General features: G+C 42.1%; 1 protein-coding gene across 1 annotated transcript in view; it reads left to right on the plus strand.

Annotated features, from left to right (window-relative positions):
- Nucleotides 1–661: 661 nt before the first annotated feature.
- NME5 (NME/NM23 family member 5) overlaps nt 662–18180 on the plus strand; it is a 79188-nt gene continuing 61669 nt past the window's right edge. The window contains exons 1-3 of the mRNA XM_063445289.1: nt 662–813; nt 3941–4102; nt 7213–7418. Coding sequence (XP_063301359.1) covers nt 3950–4102; nt 7213–7418 — 359 coding nt within the window. The 5' untranslated portion in view covers nt 662–813; nt 3941–3949. The remainder of the gene's footprint in view (nt 814–3940; nt 4103–7212; nt 7419–18180) is intronic.

An 18180-nucleotide genomic window follows, 5' to 3' on the forward strand; every position in this document is an offset into this window, starting at 1 on the left:
GATCCTCCTCTTCTCCTCCCCGTCGGCTGAATGCGCACGCGCGGCAAGAGCTGAGCGCGCATTCAACCGGTCACATAGGAAAGCATTCATAATGCTTTCCTATGGACGCTTGCGTGCTCTCACTGTGATTTTCACAGTGAGAATCACGCAAGCGCCTCTAGCAGCTGTCAATGAGACAGCCACTAGAGGAAATAGGGGAAGGCTTAACCCATTCACAAACATAGCAGTTTCTCTGAAACTATGTTTATGAAAAAATGGGTTAACCCTAGAAGGACCTGGCACCCAGACCACTTCATTAAGCTGAAGTGGTCTGGGTGCCTAGAGTGGTCCTTTAAATCTGTCTCTTGTCCTCAATTATTTTGCAACAACCCTTGTGGTGATAAATCCTCTTATACCTTCCCCATGTCTGAAACTGGTAAATTAATGGCTTCAGTTTGATCCGATGGATTTAGTTTGGTAAACGTTTTGTTTTACTTGAGAAAAAAAATTCGTGACAGTAATGTCTCTTTTAAATGTATTAATAGAGAGACAATGTGCACTTATAGAGAAAGGGTTAAATGAAGACCATCGACTCTTTGAAGTGTCAATGTAAGAATGTCCTTACTACTTCTATAGGATGCGCCCTCTGTCCACAATGAGCATGCGCAAAGAACTCGTGGCTCTTCCGTAATGATTACAGCTCGAGTCGCGTCTGGTTTCCTAGCAACCCTGGCAGGCTGACCATCGAGAGAGAACGCGGAGGGAAGTTTTAGCTTTGTTGGCAACTAAAGATTTTGGTGAGGAGAACCGAGATTACCCATCTCAAACTTAAAGGTATGGATTGAAATATATATGTAGCTTCGCGCCTCCCTGCTTATATATTGGCCGAGAACTCTATTTACGGCAGGTTGGTCGCCCGGTGAGTCTTTTAATCGGAGTAAATGCTGGAGAACCCGCTGCTGGTGGACCAGTAATTTTATCTAAATCACTGGGGCTCATCCATAGCTTGCAGAGCGCTCTGTTTGTTTGCACGGTGCTATTCCCCATGGATACAACGCCTACAGAGCAGTCAGGTGTAGCTAACCGATAGCTTACTGTTGCAGCCACTATGATCCATATTCTCTGCTTTAGAACATGGCCCAGTGGTAAATTGTGTTTAGCCCACTGACCGAAAACATGCCCTCTAAAAGTGATCATAGGAAGTAACCTTTTGGTACCTAAAACCTCTGTTCCAATGTTTGTTTGGGAGAAGGGAAATGTGCCAGGTTTGACCTCCAATCTAAAAAAAAACAAAAAAACCAACAATTAGAGTTATTCACTAATCGGTGTATTATCAGGATTTCAAAGTGAAATTAAAATTTCAAACCGAATCCGATTGGAAAAATTCTCCAAGGCACTTATGTTTACATTTTGGCATGGATTTCAAATTATCTTTCAATGTTAGTGACTAAACTACTGAATTGTAGAAAATTAAAATTCAAAATGGAATGATTTCGTGCCAAATTAGCTGTTGGGAAAGAGTCTCTTAACTCAGTGAAAGTGACAGCATGGTGATAGTGTCCTGTTTTCCTGTTTGAAGAATTTTTGGCAATTCACCCTTTATTGTACATACGTCTTGCTCAATTGACTTAAAAGCATGATACCTTCGGTTTTAAAAAAAAACAAAAAAAACTAATGATTGTATTGACAATGGGGTGATTTATAAAAAGTGATTTGTTTTCACATTTAATCTAGATGCCCCTTTAACCATACAGATTTGTTAAAATACTGTGATCCTCAAAGCCACTTTAATAATTATTTTAATAAGTGTTGTTAGGTTCACATATTGTATTTAAAGCTTAATCTATCGTATATTAAAGTAGTACTAAATGCCCACAATGTGCTTACACCGGAGGGATTTCATTCTAGCATAGATTCAATAACAGAATCTAAGCTAGAATGAAATCCCTGGTAGAAGTGTAAACTGAAAAATGTAAACAATTTCATTTTGCACTAATGGCTCTGTTTTCAACTAAAAGGCTGACAGGACAGCATCTACGCCACATCATCTCTTTATTTAGATTGTGATTTAAAGGAACACTATAGCGCTAGGAATACAAACTTGTATTCCTAACGCTACAGTGTGCCCTCTTCTTAACTTATTAGGTTCCCTTACAACTCCGGTCAGGAAATAGTTAAAAAACATTCTACCGGATGCGGGGCCTGGCCACCATGCTAGCAGGCTGCATGCAAGAGAAGCTCATGCACAAAGAGGCCTATTTTGCTGATAACAGCCAAAACATTAACCATCCAGCGACAGATAATCGTGATATATTTGACAAACAACTGCAGGAGCTGGGTTACGGGTATACACCCGAAAAAAAAGTGAGAGCTGCTGCTCCTGTGACTGAGGCCTACTTGGACAGTGAGCAGGGTGGACGGCCGCCGCCCTGCTCCTTTGTCCAGGGGAATCACACAGGCTCTACAACACTACATCTTGCTGGCCCCGTTACCTCCCCCTTTGCACCGGTGGGGGTTATCCCAGTTCCTTGCATCTGCAACGGAAAATATCTGTACACAGAGGCACTTAGGCCTGCTTTACATGATGACGGTGCAACAACACGTAGCTAACTCAACCACGCAACTAGCCGCTGACCTCACTAAATACAACTGGCTGTTCGAGCGATTCTGGGAGATGTTGCATCAACGAGCAAAGGCAAACTTACCGCTCTACCATCTACAAGCTGGAGACCAGCACCCTCAGAAAATCTGGCAGAATTGAGTTTTACTCCAGTCACTGGGCGGCAGAACCGCCATCCACCAAACTGGGTGGATGCCACCCTCGATGCCCACACTCACGGAGGGTATTGCAGCAGCAGAGGCGTCGGCAACGTTCAAAACCGCGGCTTCCCCAGATTTTGTTAATGTTTGGGACAGTGGAGCTGGTGTGCAGGTTCCTGTGAAGGCCAGAGGCTTGCGTAATGTGGTTCTAGGGTTCTCATGGGGCTCCTGTGAACAGATCTACACATATGTGCCATTGCTTAGTGAGGGGATTGGCTGATTTAAAATCGCCATGTTGCTGCCCGTCTGACAGGCTCTCTATATATGCACCTGTTTTCTTTGTGCCTGTCTGTACATAGTGCCACTGATTCTCAGTCAAATTACTTTTATGGCAACTTATTGAGATGCGGGGCCCCCAAGTAGTTTATATACACTCAGTCGTGTTAATCGTTACTCTAATATGCCTACATTTACCTATGTTTTTTCAAGCTGGATAATACAATTGTCTTTTAGAATATCATCAGTTAACGTTGTCTGACAAGCCTAAAAAATCAGCTACATGTCTTACACCCTGTTTTTTTTTTTCATAAGAATGCATTTCTTGAGTTTAATTTGTACCTAGACATGTATTCCCAGCATGAATCCTCTTCTTCCTACTTTAAAATTGTGCAGTTTAGCATGACATTTTAAGCTTTAGCTATATGCCTGTTTTTCTCTCGTTGTTTTTACATCATATATCATTGCCACTCTATGTCTGTACCACTGCACTGCAAAACACTCGTGATGTGAAACTCTCTTAAAAAAAAAAGAAGTCCTGTCTGATAATGACTGTCACATTTACTCTTGATGATATGTCAGTAAAAGTTTGTATGTCTATCTATGCACTACAAAAATAAAGAAATATATATAAAAAAAAAAACATTGTCGTTCCCTCCCCTCCTCCCCACATATCTCTTTCCAGTGCCAAGATCACCTCCCATGGCGTCGTGTTAACCCTACAATGTAAACGTTGCAGGGTAAGGGGACAGAGGCACGGCACCCAGACCACTTCAATAGATGAAGTATTCTGGGTCCCTATAGTGTCCCTTAAGTGCTTAAACTGTACATTTAATGAGAGTTTGCTGTGTATCTCACATCTTTTAATAATGGTGCTCGAGCTCACAATATAACACATATAAACTTAAACTGTCTTTTTTTTCAGGAAAAGAAGATGAGTTTAGAGCAGCAACAATCATTTGAACATTCTATGCCCCCTCCTCAAATTTATGTGGAAAGAACATTAGCTCTTATAAAACCTGATGCCCTGCAAAAAGCAGAAGAAATTGAAAACATAATTCTCAGATGCGGATTTTATATAATTCAAGTACGTTTACATTTCAGCTGATGTTTGTAGTTGTTAATCAAACTACCTTGTTGAATATAATAATTTATAACAATATATGGCATGTGGACCACCATTAACATTGCTTCTATTTTTTGCCCTGGCATCTGGGATTTGAAGCTCTTTAGCTAAAGGCAGGATGGGGGAACAATGGGGCCGGTCGGTCGACTCAGTGAGCGTGGAGACGAATGCCCTGGGCTGCATGGATGCGGCCGCCCTGGGGATCGTGCAGGTGGCAGGCTGGGGCAGCACGGGAGGGAGCAGTATTCTTCCTGTAGCTCCTGTCTGCTCCCTCGCGATATATAGTGATGCCGGGAGCCGGAATATAACATAATTTCCTGGCATCACTACAGGGAGCAGAGAGGAGCTTCAGGTAGATTACTGCTCCCTCGCACACGGGATGAGCGAGCAGCCCCACTGGACCCCAGGGAAAGTCCACTCAGCTCTCCCAGGTAGGGAGGCTGGGTGGATTAAAATGGAAATTTGTTTGTGTGTTTGTATGTCAGTGTGTGTGTGTGTCTCTCTCTCTCTCTGTCAGTGTGTGTGTCTCTCTCTCTCTCTCTGTCAGTGTGTGTGTCTCTGTCACTGTGTGTGTGTCTTTATGTCAGTGTGTGTGTGTTTGTGTCTCTCTGTCAGTGTTTGTGTGTTTAGGTACCTGCACACTCATTCCCATGCCGTGCCAGTTTTCCGCGGCTTGTTCTGCCTTTTATGGCTCACAATCTTTAAGATCTCGGCTAAATCAATAGAATATATTGCGCATGTTCTCTATGGGTAACATTCAGCACATCCATGTAAAGCCTGGAGATGCTGAACAAAGGTGCTGCACACTGTGCACTCTGCAGCACTGACACAGGACTCTCTAGTGGCCGTCTGAGTGACTGTCACAAGAGGTGCTACTAGGCAGCAATGTACACTGCCTTTCCTCTAAAAAAGGCAGCATTTACATTGAAAAGGCTACAGGGACATGCTATAGACACCAGAACAACTACATTAAGCTGTAGTGGTTCTGGTGACTATAGTGTCCCTTTAAGAATGGTGCATTTCTCATAAATTAAACTTCGATAGTTTAAAAAAAACTTGCTCCTAACTTTTTTAGCTGGCTCCTAGATTCCCAAAAATATCGTTAAGCCCTTTGCCCCCGTAAATATAGTAAAATCTTACTTTTATTCCAGTCTGCTACTGCTGCTGATCTGCCTCCTTGACTGACACCATCAGTGGTGATCTGAGCTAATCACAATACTTTCCCATAGGAAAGCATTGGATTGGCTAAGATTGCCAAAGAGGCAGAGCTAGCGCTAGCCAAACACAGCCCTGGCCAATCAGCATCTCGTCATAGAGATGCATTGATTCAATGCGTCTCTTTGAAGAAAGTTCTGTGTCTCCATACAGAGGGTGGAGACACTGATTGTCAATGCAAGGCACTGTGCAGCACTGCCCCAGGAAGCACCTCTAACAGCCATCTGAGGAGTGGCCAGTGGAGATATCTCTAGGCTGAGTGTAAACACTGCCTTTTCTCTGAAATAAATAAAAAAGTGTTTACTGCCAAAAGCCTGCGGAAACTGATTATACTCACCAGAACAAATACAATAAGCTGTAGTTCTGTAGATTTTCTGGTGATTATAGTGTCCCTTTAAATATTGTAAATCTTGAACCTTTTTTAAGGATCAGGAAAAAATTATTTATACAACAGTGTGTTTGGCATTCCATTGATCCTTAAAGAGTTAAAGGACCACTATAGGCACCCAGACCACTTCAGCTTAATGAAGTGGTCTGGGTGCCAGGTCCAGCTAGGATTAACCCTTTTTTTTTTTTTTATAAACATAGCAGTTTCAGAGAAACTGCTATGTTTATAAATGGGTTAATCCAGCCTCTAGTGGCTGTCTCATTGACAGCCGCTAGAGGGCTTCCGCGCTTCTCACTGTGAAAATCACAGTGAGAAGACGCCAGCGTACATAGGAAAGCATTGATAATGCTTTCCTATGAGACTGGCTGAATGTGCGCGCGTGGCTCTTGCCATGCATGCGCATTCAGCCGAAGAGGAGGAGAGGAGGCGGAGAGGAGGAGAGCTCCCTGCCCGGCGCTGGAATGAGGTAAGTTTAACCCCTTCCTCTCCATCCAGCCCAGCGGGAGGGGGTCCCTGAGGGTGGGGGCACCCTCAGGGCACTATAGTGCCAGGAAAACGAGTATGTTTTCCTGGCACTATAGTGGTCCTTTAAATCATAGTTGTGACCTTTTCTTCTGTAATAACCCTTTTCAAAACTAACTAAGGCTATGTAAATTCGAGAGTTATTTTACCTTATGGGCATTTATCCTGATTTCATTACCAGAATGTTAGTGAGCTTCCAATGGTGTGTAATTTGCTTACTAAGTTTATCTAACATTGAAACTACACATAGTGAGGACTGACAAAAAAGGAAGAAGAGCTTACCTCTGGAATTAAATAATCAAAGGGAGACTAAGCAACAAAGGTAATTTAGCTTAATTAAGCATTGTTGGTGTATATATCAAGCCCTGTAGTCTCGCTGCTCAATTATTTACCATTTAGGAGTAAAAGGGGTTACTCCAACTGTTAAAAAAAAAAAAAAAAAATGAATTCCATGCACAATGCCTTATTGGGCATTATTATTTAGGTCCCCCCCCCCCCTTAACTCTAAAATAAAGTTATAAAATGAAACAATAACTTACCTGAAATCCAGTGCTTGCGTGGCTTTACACTCACCTTGTGACGTTGCTACCGATGTTGCATGATCCAATCAAAACTCTGTCTTGAGGTCCAATCAAAACTTTGTGAGGTCCAAACAAATGCTCCAAACAAACGCTGTTTCTCCAGCTCTGTGTGCTTGCACACGCTCTCAGCCAGTGGGGGGGGGGGGGGGGGGGGGGGGGAGGAAAGAGAGTGGGGAGGGAATGAATAAAAAAATGGGCGGATATTAAAATAATATTAAAAGTTAGTTAATCAAAGGGACACTCTATTAATTTCTGCTTAGAGAATCAGCCAAGTCACTAAGCAGGAAAAAAATATCTGAACAAACACATAGTACAAATGCCAAATTTACTCTATTTTTAAACAACAACCTGTGTATATTTTACAGAAACGTAAAATTCATCTAATCCCTGAACAATGTAGTGACTTCTACTCAGACCAATATGGAAAAATGTTTTTTCCTACCTTGACTGCTTACATGAGTTCTGGACCAATAATTGCCTTAGTACTTGAAAGGCACAATGCAATTTGTTATTGGAAAGAACTAATGGGACCATCAAACAGCTTGAAGGCTAAAGAAACCCATCCTGACAGGTATGTGATAAAAAATGTTTTTTTATTATTATTATGAGGTTTATTAATGTTCACAATACATGCATATAATGCAATATTGGTAGCTAAATTGGGCAATTGTTGTAAACAAAGAGATATTAAACAGTACGTCAGTGATTTGGTGCTATACTTTTACGTTATTTTACATTACTTTTACATGTTTTGTTATTTGGTTATATGCTTGTACAGTTGTTAAATTTAGGCCATAGTTCATAACGTGAACATTACAATTTTAGTATTAATAAAGTAGCTAACAAATAGGCAAGCAGTAGGTGTGAACCTTCGAGCCCCTTTATGTTGTGGTGGAATCTCAGTAAAAATAAATTTACTAGGACAAGATTGCCATGTGGCATATGTGTAAATGGTGTATCAGTTAGTTAGTTTCACGTAGCTAAGATACAATCAACACCGTATTGAGCAAATGCAGGAATGCAGAAACTGAAAACACTTCCCCCCTCCTCCATTGTTCTGGGTGAGCCATGTGGTCTAATAAGTAAGGGAAGTTAGGCTTTGTTCAGCTGATTGTGTAAAGAGTATATGGGGGTAGAGTTAACTATAGGAGGAGCTATATGTCTATATCATGCATTTACACAGTCAGTTCTGGGCTCAGATCTTGTTGTATTTTGGTGACATAAGTCCCTCTGAGCCCCGGTCGGTGAATCGAATAAAGAATCTCTTCCTTCCTGAAGAAACCTGTGTCCATCTCTCTGTGCTTGGCTTCCGTCAGTTTCTCCGGTATCATTTGGTGCATTGGGCCGGGAAGCTCATCGTTCAACGGTAGCTGAGAAGCAGAGGCGTGAGACGGTCTATCTTTGCCCACGTTCTCTACGGCTGCACCCCTGAACTTCTGCGTGGACCTCCCTTCGTCTCGGCGCCACTGGTCTTTTGTCCAGGAGATCATCGGCCTCTACGTAGTAAGTGCTGGGGTGTCCCCGTCGATGAGTGTGAACCCAGGTTCAGGAACGAGGAGGTAAGACAACTGCTGTTTTAGACGGCAGACCCACTAGGGGTATACCGATTGTGCGGTAGGCCCAAAAGGGGTTTAAATCTGTGTATGGAATCTGCCCCCTCTGTCGGAGGGAAGGAGCGAAGGCGCACCGCTCAATCGAACGCTCTTTAGTAAGACCGTTTGATTTGGTTAGTCAGGCGGGGTTCTGGTGTAAATAGCCCTAGCCGGACACCGGTGTCTTGTCTAGACTAGCGTTCTAGGGTGTATATTACGTTCGCTAGGTCGGAGGGACCGGGAGACTAAGCGGCGTCTGTGTAAATTCGGTTCGCTAGCTCTCAACCTATCTTGGCTAAGTGGGAAGGCGTGTAAATTTGGAACCCACTAGATTTTTGATAGAGTAATAGACTAAGAGGCGTCTGTGTAAATTCGGTCCTCTAGTTCGCTATATGTGGTGCTTGGGCAGTGTGGCTAACCAAAACGGGTGTATATAGTTTTAGGTAGTCCATTCAAGGTACTGGCCAATAGTTTAGTTGGGATTGTAAATGTGTTAAAGATTGTTTAGTAAAGTGTATATCTTGTTAGATAGCGCGAGCTCAGCCGTCTAGCGAGAGTGTTAATAGTGTGTTGCTGTATCATAGTGCACGGTACCATAACCCTGTATATTTACTGACACTGTATATAAGTACTAATCATTGTCGTCTAATGCATGTTTAACACCATAACCACTAATAATTGTATTGTGACCTTAAATTGTGCTTTGACTTATGCTAACCGTACTGTAACCGCTATTTGTAAAAGACGATGTTACTGGGGTGTGTTATAGACGGGTAATTCATATATAGAGAATTATAGCGTGGGTGACTGTATAGTTTCGCCAAAGGGCACAGTATTAGTTACTTAGTGACTGGTGTAACAGCTGTGTGTGTACGGGAATTCCCTGTATGTTTTGTTGTATGAGTTTGACCTAGTAACTGTGCCACATGGTGCTGTTGCCAGGGAAACAAATGTGACTGTTGTAGGTGTGTTTGTTGTGTTTCTTTGAATTAGACGCTCCGTTGCTAAGTATGGCAGCGCCGATTTAAAGATTGTTGATCCCTTAGAATGTATGCTAAATAACTTTAAAAAGGGATATAATGTGTGTGATTTTGGGGACTATCTTATGTAGTAGAGAATGACCAGTTTTTGACTGTTAACACAGTTTGTGTTACTAGATGGTTATCAAAACTGGTCTGTCCATCCCCAATGGAATCTGACCCATCTGACCATCCCTCAACTAAATTCTTTAGCAAAAACTGGTGCAGCTGGTATGTCCCCCTGTGCTCTAATTGTCTCTGGCTCTCAGATGCCTGTCCCCTCCTTTTTCTGTGCCTACCTACCCCCCCAACTGGTTCTTTGTATTCAGTTTTATTATTAGCAGTCAAAATTGTGAGGAGAATTCTTAATAACAGTAACTGAATCCACTGAAAACACCATAACCACTGATAATACCATAACCACTGATAATACCATAACCACTGAAAACACCATAACCACTGAAAACACCATAACCACTGAAAACACCATAACCACTGAAAACACCATAACCACTGATAATACCATAACCACTGAAAACACCATAACTACTGAAAACACCATAACCACTGAAAACACCATAACCACTGAAAACACCATAACCACTGATAATACCATAACCACTGATAATACCATAACCACTGAAAACACCATAACCACTGATAATACCATAACCACTGATAATACCATAACCACTGAAAACACCATAACCACTGATAATACCATAACCACTGAAAACACCATAACCACTGATAATACCATAACCACTGATAATACCATAACCACTGAAAACACCATAACCACTGATAATACCATAATCACTGAAAACACCATAACCACTGACATAACACTATAATTACTGAGCCTTGTGTGCCTTTAGTAACAGTAAATTAGTTTTGAAATACAACTGGATGAAATGGTCAATGGTATAGGACGCTGGAATACACTTTTACCATTTTTGGTTACTGGTCAGGCTCCTCCTAGCCCTGTCCGAAACATTTTGTTAACCAAGTTACTGACCAGTAAAATTAATTTATCCATTTCCACCTACCTCACCACTCCCCGACCGGAACCTATGACTAAACAACCCTATCTAAGTCCCACCCTAACCTGACAAATGACCGGTGCCCTCCAACTTTGACATTTACAAATGCCACTGCAGCTTACCCCTGGTCCACCACACATTGATATTAATGGTCAATTACAGTTGGCAGACCCTGTATTTGTTCATGTCCCGTTCACCATGACTGATCTGTTTAATTGGAAGACCCATAATTCCTTTACGAAAGCAGACGAGTAACCTAATGCTTTCTATGAGAGATTGCTGGAGTCATATAGTTTATATACTCCTTTTAATCCAGAGGCCCCTGAGAACTCTCGAATGAACAACTCAGCATTTGTCAGCCAGACCCAAGGTGATATCAAAAGAAAATTGCTAAAGTTAAAGGGATTTGTAGGAATGTCCATATCACAGTTCAGGTGTATATGAACAGGGAGATTGAAACAAAGCAGGAGGAAGAACGTAAAATGAGGATGAAGGCAGATATGCTAGCTGTAGCTATCATAAGTGTAGAGAGACAGGGAAGGGAGGTGAATAGAGGAGTTGAGAATAGCCTGAGTAAGGGAGGAAGTAGGAATCACTGTGCGTATTGTAGAGAGGAAGGATATTGGAAAAGTGACTGCCCACAGAGGGAATATAAAGCAAGTTATAGATAAGACAAGAGAGAAGGTTACGAGATGGTTACAGAGGTGGCTATAGAGAAAGTCTTGGAGGGAATGACAGTAGTAACAGAGGAGGTGTTCAGGGAAGTAGATACTATTCCCCTACCCAGAGATTAAGGGATAGAGAAGATAGAGATTTTGTCGGTCTGGCTGACACTGTCATGGAAGACTATTGATACCGACTGGGCTCCATCCCCCTTTAGCCGAGTGCAGCCTATGGTCGATGTATCAATAGAGGGAAAGAGGAGCTCTTTCATGATTGACACTGGTGCTGAGTACTCTGTGGTAACTAACCTAGTTGCTCCTCCTTCAGGAAGACTATAATTATGATAGGAGCTACTGGGAAAAGCGCTGCTAGACCAATTCTCAGGAGTCATACTTGTATTCTAGGAGGCCATTTGGTTAAGCACCAGTTCCTATATATGCTGGAGTGTCCAGTTCAGCTTCTAGGACGAGATCTATTATTAAAGCTTCAAGCCCAGATAACTTTTAAACCCAACGGATCAATGTCTCTGAAGTTTAATAGATCACCAGGCATAATATCAGTATCGGTGCAAAAGGAAGAAGAATGGCACTTCTACTCTATAATAACAAATACAGACCCTAAGAGTGATGAATCCTTATTTGACATTTCAAGAATATGGACAGAGAATAATCCTCCAGGACTTGCTCGCAATATTCCACCAATACACATTGAATCAAAGCTTGGAGCATATCCTGTTAGCCTTAGTTAGTACCATATATTATAGAGGGCTAAGGAAAATATACAAACCTATGTGGATAAGTGTGCAAAGTATGACATCCTAAAATTCTGTACCTCCCCTTGGAACACTCCATCATTACCTGTTCAGAAGCCGGGATCAGATGAGTATCATCCTGTACAAGATCTAAACGCAGTTAATAATGCAGTAGTCAATATACACCCAGTGGTACCCATCCCCTATAATCTGCTTGCTTTAATACCAGGTGGGGCAACCTACTATACCTTCCTAGACCTCAAAGATGCTTTCTTTTGTTTCTGGGGTACTGCTGAAAAATTATGTATGGGCATCCACCTTCCATACTTGGTAACTTAACGGGGGATTTGAGTCAGTTGGGAGAAGGAATTACCCGGCAGCAGGTTGTAGAGTTGGGTAAAACTATGGAGGAGGTACAGAAATGGGTACAAGATAGATTACCTGTGAATATTTATCCACCTGTTCATTCTTGCCATCTAGGGGATCAAGTGTGGATAAAAAAATGGAACACTGTTCCATTAGGTTCCAAGTGGAGAGGTCCCTATGTTGTTCTTTTATCTACCCCAACAGTTGTAAAGGTTGTAGAAGTGACTCCGTGGATTCATCACTCTAGTGAAAAAAAAAAAAAAAAAAAAAAAACAGCGGCAGATTCCTGACAAGCTACCATAGATCCAGAGAATCCTTGCAAGATCCAGTTGAAGCGTGTGACCGAGTTGGATTAAAAGTGTTTTTTTTTTGCGAAGATAATATTGTTAAAAGGGAACATCAACAAAGATCTACAAGTGAGTGTTTTTGACGGCCATAATAATGCCTGTCCGCTCACCAATGTGTTATTAAAAGCCAGGAAAGTCTCGAAGGGACCCCTGTGAAGATGAGCAGAACTCCATTCCCTGCAGCCCTTACATCCTGGAAGCTGAGGTGCCATCGCACGGACGAAGACTGAGGATGAAGACGTCGAAAGAAGTGTTTTTGATAATATGTATTTTTGTGTCTTTTTATATTCAGGAAGGTAGAGGTACCGACACTCCTAGCTGTGAGGTATGCATTAAGACTACAAGAACAGGTAACCATATTTCCCAGACCCTAATTTGGCATTCACAATATGAATGTAACGGAGATGTATCAAGATGTAGATACTTAAATATAGAATATAGTGTGTGCCATTTAGGAGTAGGAGAACCTAAGTGCTTCAGTCCAGAGTATCAACCCCGTACAATTTGGTTGACCCTCAGGAATGGAGATCCTCAGGGGACCCTAATAAATAAAACTGAGTTAGAAACCGTACATTCTTCGGGTGTTCTGCTATTTGATGCATGTAAAGCAATATCAAGTGGTAGAAAGCCGTGGAATGTATGTGGGGATCTTAAGTGGGAGAGAACGTATGGGTCTAATGATAAATATATTTGTCCCAGTAGTAAAAACAAGTATGTAAGTCCGAGATGCCCAGATAGGGAATATAACTTTTGCCCATATTGGTCTTGTGTGGGGTGGGCAACTTGGGGACCGACAGTAGATAAGGATATGATTGTTACTAAGTTGCCTACAAAGCCATATTGTAAGTCTAGGGAATGTAACCCAGTCCATATACTCATAAATAATCCTGAACGATTCATAGATAGGTTCGGTAACTTATTTGGGTTCCAAATATATGGGACGGGTTTAGATCCTGGGACAATATTATTTATAGGGATAGAGACCGATACGGTTACCTCCCAAACTCATCAAGTATACCATTCTTTTTATGAAGAGATGAGTATAGATAATAAGATCCCCCATAATGCTAAAAACCTGTTCATAGATTTAGCCGAAAGTATTGCCGGTAGTCTTAATGTTACCAACTGCTATGTGTGTGGAGGTACTAACATGGGAGACCAATGGCCTTGGGAAGCAAAGGAGGTAATGTCCGGTTCTGAGGCAGTTGAACAATTAATATCCTCACAAGCCGATTATCAGATGAGTGTTAGAGGTAAATCTGAGTGGAGATTAAAGACCTCCATCATAGGTTATGTTTGCATAGCGAGGAAAGGAATGATGTATAATACTTCTGTAGGAGAATTAACTTGTCTAGGGCAAAAAGCTTATGATGATGATACGAAGAATACAACTTGGTGGTCGGCTTCAAATGTCTCAGAACCATCTAACCCGTTTGCTAGATACGCCAATTTAAAGGATGTGTGGTTTGACCTATCCATCACATCTACCTGGAGAGCCCCAGCAAATTTGTACTGGATCTGTGGTAAGAAAGTATATTCGGAGTTACCACAGGACTGGGAAGGGGCATGTGTATTAGGTATGCTCAAACCATCCTTCTTCTTGTTGCCAATTGAAACAGCAGAGACCTTGAGAGTTAAAGTTTATGATGTGAATCATAAAAAGAAGCTAGCATCCTTGAATGTAGGTAGCTGGGAAGATAATGAGTGGCACTGGCTACCTTAGCGCGCTTCATTGCCAATAGGAGGGATGTAATATGTGAGGGAACTGGTTAACAGCCAAACTGTATGCCCATGAAGTGTTATTGTATTCTAATACAGGGATTCAAGCCTCATTCTACCATTAGGCAATTATGGATTCCTCTGTAAAGCACATAGCCTTCTTACCAGGTAAACCAGTTGGGCTGTTGATAAAGTCCTCCATTCACTTCCAGTGCAAATAGAAGGAGGTGTATGTGGAAAGTTCAATCTCAGCAACTGTTGTCTGCACATAGATGATGAAGGGCAGGCAGTGGCTGATCTCACAAGCCACATGGCTAAACTGACGCATGTACCGACTTAAGCCTGGAACGGGTACAATTCTAGTAGTTGGTTTGGAAGTAGGTACGAGCAGCTTGGAGGGATCAAGACATTGGTAGGAGGAGTCATGTTGATTATAGTGTGTCTCTTTCTACCATGTTTGGTTCCATTGGTAATTAGGTCCATACAGAGTGTCATAGAGAGCACGACAGAAAGGAAACCAGCTGCGCATGTAATGGCTGTTTGCAAGTATGAACCCTTAGCCCAGAGAGAATATATTCAGAATGAGGAGTGCTGAAGGAATTTGTAAGGATGCTAAGATGCTTACGAGGTCTGTTCTGATTCATGGCAACCTGAGGTGTAAGCAAACTATGGTTAAGTGATGCATCTGGAATTGTGAAATATCAGAAGCATCAAAGGGGGGAATGTGGTGGAATCTCAGTAAAAATAAATTTACTAGGACAAGATTGCCATGTGGCATATGTGTAAATGGTGTATCAGTTAGTTAGTTTCACGTAGCTAAGATACAATCAACACCGTATTGAGCAAATGCAGGAATGCAGAAACTGAAAACACTTCCCCCCTCCTCCATTGTTCTGGGTGAGCCATGTGGTCTAATAAGTAAGGGAAGTTAGGCTTTGTTCAGCTGATTGTGTAAAGAGTATATGGGGGTAGAGTTAACTATAGGAGGAGCTATATGTCTATATCATGCATTTACACAGTCAGTTCTGGGCTCAGATCTTGTTGTATTTTGGTGACATAAGTCCCTCTGAGCCCCGGTCGGTGAATCGAATAAAGAATCTCTTCCTTCCTGAAGAAACCTGTGTCCATCTCTCTGTGCTTGGCTTCCGTCAGTTTCTCCGGTATCAATGTATCCACATGATGTTTGGGGGCTATACAGTTGGTGTTTTGTTTTGTCATAATATCCTATGTTATGCTAGGTAACAGTGTTTGGTTGTATGAGAGCAGCTGTCAGATCGTCTGCGGTTCGTCTATTTGGTTAAGGTTTGTGCTCCTATAGCTATCTACATGTCCCAAGCCACATTCCAGTAGGTGTGTTTAGTCGAGGTCGTTCTGGCTTTGCGGTAATACAGTTTTGGCTATATTTTGTATGCATGCTTGAAAGTATGGGATCAAGGTGGAAGCCCAATTCCTGCTGATTACCTAAAGTTCTGTTACAGTGATGTGGTACGTTGGGTATTTAACATCTCGTGTTAATGTGGATGGGAAGCATAACAGTACGTAATGTTTTAGTTTATGTGGAAGTGTCATGCCAGTGCACGATCTGATGCTATCTGCAACATCTTTCCAAAAAATGGAGGGAAGTGGGCATGACCACCAAATACGGACCACAGTCTGTTTTGCGTCTTTCCATCTCCATTTGTTTGTTCTATTCCCTCCCATATGGGCAAGCCTGGTTGGTACCAGGTACCATCTGTAGTGGAATATCCTTGTCAATTCAACATGTGTGGTACACAGCGTGCAATTTTGGTATGATTGGGTAATATACTCCCTATTTTGTTCTGTATGAATTTCCTCTATATCCCTCTACCATGCCTTTATGAACTTGCAGGATGTGATATCACTACTAAGATGGATGGCTGAGTAGATTTTGGATATGAGCTTTTAATTGGTTTAATTTTTAAGCAAACATTTTCAAAGTCCGTCAGCTGCATTACAATTACAGTGATTTTGTCTTTTACCATATGCTTATTTATCCAGGACCTGACCTGTCTGTATGAATAGGGTGCTGTTGGTGGGTTTGCATGTGATTACCTTAAAGGGACACTATAGTCACCAGAACAACTACAGCTTAATGGATTTGTTCTGGTGAGTAGAATCATTACCTTCAGGCTTTTTGGTGTAAACACTGTCTTTTCAGAGAAAATGCAGTGTTTACATTACAGCCTAGTGATAACTTAACTGGCCACTCCTCAGATAGCTGTTAGAGATCCTTCCTAGGTCATGGCTGCCTAAAATGCATCCAAACATTCAGTGTCTCCTCCCTCTGCATGCAGACACTGAACTTTACTGGATTGAATTGATCTGTTGTAGCATCTCCATCTGGTTAAGGATGTCCTTGTATTCTTGCGGCCTATTTGTGGTTGTGTGGTTAGTTCTTGGTATCTACTCCTTATGGTAGTAATGGAGACAGAATGTCTCTTGGCAACATATCAGGTAGATGCTTCAGTCTCTTGTCCAAGTAGCTATCAGCTTGGTAGATAATGCATCCATTGAGTCTTTGAGAAATTATTAAGTTAGGTTCTCCTCTTGGGATGGATTGTTGAGTTCAGGCGCAGGGTAACTGTCTTCTGACATATCTTCACCATCTTGAGAGTCCACCTGCATGGCCAGGTTCACAATCAGGGTTTTCTGGCCCCCAAAAATACGCTAAACAGTGTTAGGGCGGTTTCTTTTGCTCTTCACTTGAGACATAAGGATTTTGTGTCAAATTGTGTCACCTTATCAGTTTAAAGTCGGGATCTCATGTGCCCAAGCAAGAGATTATGCGACCATCTTGCTCTGCTGCTAGTCACACCCCCCCCCCCCAATAATATTGTATTTTTAAAAATATATATATTACGGAGAACATAAAGTTCAAATTGTAAACTTAAAGGCACACTATAGGGTCAGGAACACAAACATGTAGTCCCTCTGCTGCCACCCCTCTTCCCCACCTGAAATAAAGTAAAATGTTACTATTATTCCAATCTGCTGCTGCTGGCTCTGCCCATGGTCTGCCGGCTTGGTTGACATAATCAGAAGTGTTCTGCAAAGCCATTTACATGCTCTCTCCTAGGAAAACCTTGGATTGGCTGAGCTTATCAAGGAGGCAGATCAGGGGCGGAGTCAGCACAAGCCAAACACAGCCTTGGCCAATCAGCGTCTCCTCATAGAGATGCATTGTTATGTTATTATTTATATAGCGCCTACAAATTCCGCAGCGCTTTACAGTGGGTGGAGGAACAAACATGTAGTTGTAACCAGACAAGTTAGACACACAGGAACAATGAACTTATATGCTAGAGGGAGTGGGGTAAAGTGACACAAAAGGTAAGGATAGTATTAGACTAATGACAGTTGCAAGAGAGGTATGAGTCGGGAGCTATTAACAGTTGAATTGATACGCTCTTATGAAGAAGTGGGTTTTTAATGATTTTTTTGAAGGAGTGGAGACTGAGTGAGCATCTAACAGAGGAGCGAAGTGAGTTCCACAGGAACGGTGCAGCCCTCGAGAAGTCTTGAAGGTGAGCATCAGAGGTGGGAGTACGGACAGAAAATAGACGTAAGTCTTCAGCAGATCGTAAGGGCCTAGACGGGACATACTTGTGTATTAGCCAGGTTAGATAGGTGAGAGCAGCATTATGTAGAGATTTGAAAGCAAGAACCAGAATTTTAAATTGAGCCCTATATCTTACAGGAAGCCAATGTAGGGACTGACAGAAGGGTGAGGTGTGGGTGGTGCGGGTGGACAGGAAGATGTGCCTGGTCGCCGCATTCATTATAGACTGTAACGGCGCAAGTTGGGAGCATGT

This window comes from Pelobates fuscus, chromosome 3 (assembly GCF_036172605.1).
Source record: "Pelobates fuscus isolate aPelFus1 chromosome 3, aPelFus1.pri, whole genome shotgun sequence".
NCBI classification, from domain to species: domain Eukaryota; kingdom Metazoa; phylum Chordata; class Amphibia; order Anura; family Pelobatidae; genus Pelobates; species Pelobates fuscus.